This window comes from Nothoprocta perdicaria, unplaced genomic scaffold (genome assembly GCF_003342845.1).
Source record: "Nothoprocta perdicaria isolate Ctin4 unplaced genomic scaffold, notPer1 scaffold_48, whole genome shotgun sequence".
Lineage (NCBI taxonomy): Eukaryota > Metazoa > Chordata > Aves > Tinamiformes > Tinamidae > Nothoprocta > Nothoprocta perdicaria.
The window spans coordinates 3,911,047-3,915,471 of record NW_020455732.1 but is presented as its reverse complement, the minus strand read 5'-3'; the positions used below and the strand labels follow the sequence as shown (position 1 = coordinate 3,915,471).

Sequence of the window (4,425 nt, the reverse complement as noted above, 5' to 3'; positions counted from 1 at the left end):
GCCACGTGCTCTGGGTGTTCCTGCTTCAGCAGGAAGGTTGGACTAGATGATCTCTAGAGGTCCCGACAAACCTTAACCATTCTGGGATTCTGTGATTCTATGGGTCCTGGCAATCAGATGCAGCTCAAGATGAAGAACATATGCTTAGAAGCTGGAAATTCAAGGGTTTCAGGGCTCAGTGCCCCAATTCTTAGTTATCTGTTTAAATCCACAGCGGTGAAGTTGGCCAAAGCCATAGTTGAGTCAAAACTGTTATTCTTAAGGCATCTGCAAGTTCACAAGGCAGAGATGGAGAAGATGCTTCATCTGCAGCCTGAGAGTCCACAGTGTTACAGAATGGGCTTGAAGACCATGATGAGGAGCAGGGCTGTGATGCTCAGTGCTGTGTAGCTCGTCCTCAGGCCTGGGCTGCTGGAGCTTTCATCATTGCAGAGGTCAGTGTAGCAGCACGACATGGGGCGGTTGGCCCCTATCCCATCAGAGGCAGTGCAGTTCTCTGCGCAGGATCTGATCACAGTGATGTTGCCGAAAAAGGGGTAGCCTAAAGGAGATGGAAAGAAGAAAAGGGAGCAGGAGAAGAGAAAGAAGGAAAGGAGAAGAGGGAAGGAAAGTTTGGACACGTCAACAAGCAGCAGGGGCTTTGTGTTGGTATAGCGATGGCGGGACTTCATAGAAGGTGTTTAAATGTAAATAAACAGCAATATATAAGAAGTCGAGCATCTGTAATCCACATGCACTGGTGTAACTCATGGCCATGCTGTTTTTGTCCTGTGTTACGTAGTGAAAGCATCTGTGCACACAAGCAAGGAGTGATGGATTTCTATATCATGCTCACAGATAGCTGTAGGTTCAGCTCTTTCAGGGACAGTGCAGGGAAAGGTAAAAGAAACTAAGGGGAATTTTGCATACTTTACTATGGAGTCATGAGTCTAATGGATTCCTCTTGTTCTCATTTGCAATTTTGGATGACTCCACCTGGATTCATATAGGCAAGTTAAAGAGCAATCCATCATGGGGACTGGGGAGGTGAGAGGGCAGCATGGGGTAAGTTCATGAAATAAATCGGAGTATAAAGGATGCACCTCTTGCTATGACTTCTCTCAACAAGCAATGACTTACCCATGTCTATGGAGAGCATTGTTGTTGTGCATGCATTGGCTTTCAAAGGGCACAGCGTGACGTTTTTGCACACAGAAATATCCGTGGGTTCTTTGCACGTGTAGCATCGTAAGGACTGGGCTGCAGAGGGAAGCAAAAATAGGGTGTGAGTTGGTTATCGCACCAAAGTGACAGCGAGTCTGTAGGTTTTGTGCCCAATGGTTGGGAGTAAGTGCTGGATCTCTAGCAGAGATACAGTCATTCCTGTAAACTAAGCACAGCTGGACTGAAACCTCAAGGAGAGAGAGACAAATCCCCATACTGCAAGGATGGAGTTTGTGTTGCAGAGGGCTTGGCATGCACAATACCTTAGTGTTTATCAACCTAAAAAGCATGGAGTTATAGAAGGATCAACAGCTTTAGCAGGATCCTTGGAGGATCACGGCTGCTGGGATTTGCTGTTCTGTCATCTGCAATCGTTCTGAGATTATTTAGGTGCATGAGAGCTGCAGCTGTTTGCTGTTATTAGATAGACACAGAGAGCAAACTCTTGCCAGTTTTCTAAGCTGGATGCAATTTTTAGATTTTAGAATCTAAGCTGGAATCAGCCTGAACAGAATTAGGAAAATCTTATGTTTTGCATGTCCTCCGTAAAAGACGTTCAAATATGTCACTGTGAGACCTTGGCAGAGGGTACATACTGACTTGAGCTGTACTGGTGTGACACAGTGCCACGTCCTATGCATCTTCCACCGACTCCCAACAACCTACAGAACAACCTACATGTGTCCACTGCCATCTAATGGCAAAACTGCAGATAGACGATGCTTTCCCGCATCAGAGAAACCTCTGGGACCTTGTGATAAGGATAAACCTTTTTGAAGGCAGCTGTTTGAACGACTAACTCTGGGATTCGTTTCCAGGGCATCTATTTCTCTTTGTGGAAAATCCAGCCTTAAGAAATGTGAGAGAGCCCACAATGATGCAAGAGCTTTTTCCATCCTCTTTGCTGAGGTAGGAAGGGCTATTTTTTAAGTTGAGAAATATGAGGAACTAAGCTGGATGCGACCCTATCATTTGTAAACAGGATCAGCAGAGCTGTCCCAGTTTAAATGAGCTGAGCATCTCGATATATCACTTCCAGCTCACCCACAGGAGATGGCTTTACATTTTAATATGTAGCACCCACAAGGAAAGAAATCACAGAGCTATCAGTCTCCAAACATAAGGATTACTTTTTGAATGTGTAGGACCAGCTTATGTATGAATGCAGTGCTGATAGTTTAAAGCATTAGAATAACCTTTGAGCTGAGCTTATTTCCAGCTTCACCATTTTTTACGGGTGAGCGGAGCATGAGCTCTAGTGAAGTCACTTCCAATTAAGAGCAGTTTTAAGCAAGACAGCCATCAGATCCTACTTATATTTCATTAATTAGGTGGGGGACTTTGGTTTCTTGGGAAAGATGCAGTGAAAGAGGAAAGTCTGAAACTGAAAAGACCATAGAATAAGAGAAGAAATGAAGATGGGGGACAGCACTGTTGTCCTGCCCTGAAGCCAGAAACTGCTGTCCACCATCTGATAGCACCTTTTACCCGTTAATTTAAAAACTCTGGAAGATGAACAGTATTCTTTGAGCCCCAGATATATTCCTAAGCTATAAGAGCTGTTCCTTGCCTAGCTGCCTCCTGCTGCTTCATCACAGAAAAGCTATTTCCCTTATCTCTGCCTCAATCTTAACTAGAAAACAGAGGGTGCTGATGCCTATCTGCTTCCTCAAAGCAAATTGAGACTTGTGCGTGGAAACCTATTCTGTCAGGTCCGCAGCAAGCCCATTAAACCCACAACAGCACTAGGCTGGAGGTAGGAAAAGAAGCAGACTTATTGAGACTCCGATGAAGTGTCTGAAAGAAAAATAATACAGGCGCTGAAGTGACACCAACTGCAGTGGAAGTGACTGCAGCTGTCCTGTTTCATTTCAGAGCCTGTAAGGAAATGGTCAGCAAGCAGATGGGCTTGCTTCAGAGGTGACTAGAAGGAAGAATTAGGATAGGTAAATAAAATATCAATGCAACCTTAAGAAGATAAGAGCCAAGACATTTCTGCATGTAGGAGTTTGCAGATTTTAGCCTTCTTTTAGCCTTTTTGCCTTCTTCTATTTGCAACCCTCTGAACTCCAGGTGAAAAGGACTCTGGATGGAGCTCTAATACCTCTACCAGCATGCCATTTCTTCAATATTTTTCAGATATCCCTTAAGAGAGCATGGAGATTTCTGGAGCTGCAGGTTAAAAACCATGGGGGAAGTGTCAGCTCAGGGGTGACTCTTCCAGGCCAAGGAAGAATTTGCAGCAGGTCCCAAAAGGCTCAGTAGGAATAGAACTGTGGCCCCCCACTAGCCGGTCCAAGACCCTCATCCCACAAGGACCAAGCCCAGACAGAAGTAAGAAAGGTTCCCCATCTCTATGTCCTAGCCAATAGGAATTAGTTTAAACCATGGAGCTGGTGGTTTAATGAGCTTTCCAAAAGCATTCCGAAAGTCACTGGAATTATTGCCTTACCCAACTCCACATATGCCAGGCCAAAGAGCAAACCAGCCAGCAGGGTCTTCATGCTGCGAGCAGCTCTGTGCACTCCAGTCAATAAAGGAGAGCTGTGCCCAGGTAGCTTTATATGTCCTTCCCCCTCCACCTTCTTTGGATCCCGTGGGCGGATTCCCTGGGTTGATCAGGGGAGAGCCCAGCTCCAGGCTGGATTGGGAATTGTAGTGAAACGAGTTCCCTGTCTGCAGAGGAGATGACGTCACCGAGACAAGCAGACTCCTGCCATACCTCATCTCTCCTCTCCAGGTTTATGTCCTGGGGCTGTTTTCATGCAGGAGGCAAAACAGTGTCTTGAAATGCAAGGGATGGCCCTGTGCTGCTTCTTGGATGTCACAAGGTGTTTGTTCCTTCAAGTCTGGCTTTGTGAGCTGAAAACCATATTATGTTATGTGTGGGTCGTGCTGGGCAACAGCAGGCAAAATGCAAGTGGCAGCAGACTGGGATCTCACCTGCATTGGCTCAACCTCACCAAGGCCTGTGCTGTGCTGAGCTTTTATGTCCACTGCTCCCCCGGGCTGGCAGCTGTAAAGCTGATTTTAGATAGATCTGTGCAGAGCTTGTCTATATTCCCAAACCCAGTGCAGTTACAACTAAACTGGCACATATTTGCCTGAATAAATTTAAGAAAGCTCCACATTGGTGCATATCGGGATGGCTTTTCATTATAGATCCATGATGATAAGAAGCATTTCCCTAACACTTTTCCTCTCAGTGCTGGTTAGTAGTTT

General features: G+C 45.6%; 1 protein-coding gene across 1 annotated transcript; it reads right to left on the bottom strand.

Annotated features, from left to right (window-relative positions):
• Positions 1-329: 329 nt before the first annotated feature.
• LOC112954007 (secreted Ly-6/uPAR-related protein 1-like) lies at positions 330-3,707 on the bottom strand. Its single transcript, XM_026047149.1, has 3 exons — positions 3,656-3,707; positions 1,120-1,239; positions 330-541 (listed from the first exon to the last, which is right to left on the bottom strand). The coding sequence occupies exons 1-3, from the start codon at positions 3,705-3,707 to the stop codon at positions 330-332; spliced, it is 384 nt and encodes a 127-aa protein (XP_025902934.1).
• Positions 3,708-4,425: the final 718 nt, after the last annotated feature.

What these genes read in the sequence shown, in the direction of transcription:
- LOC112954007 (XM_026047149.1), bottom strand. Translation starts at nt 3,707, where the DNA reads ATGAAGACCCTGCTGGCTGGTTTGCTCTTTGGCCTGGCATATGTGGAG. An exon ending in CCTGGCATATGTGGAGTTGG is followed by an intron (nt 1,240 to 3,655) that starts GTAAGGCAATAA and finishes TTCCCTCTGCAG; the next exon opens with CCCAGTCCTTACGATGCTAC. An exon ending in AATGCTCTCCATAGACATGG is followed by an intron (nt 542 to 1,119) that starts GTAAGTCATTGC and finishes CATCTCCTTTAG; the next exon opens with GCTACCCCTTTTTCGGCAAC.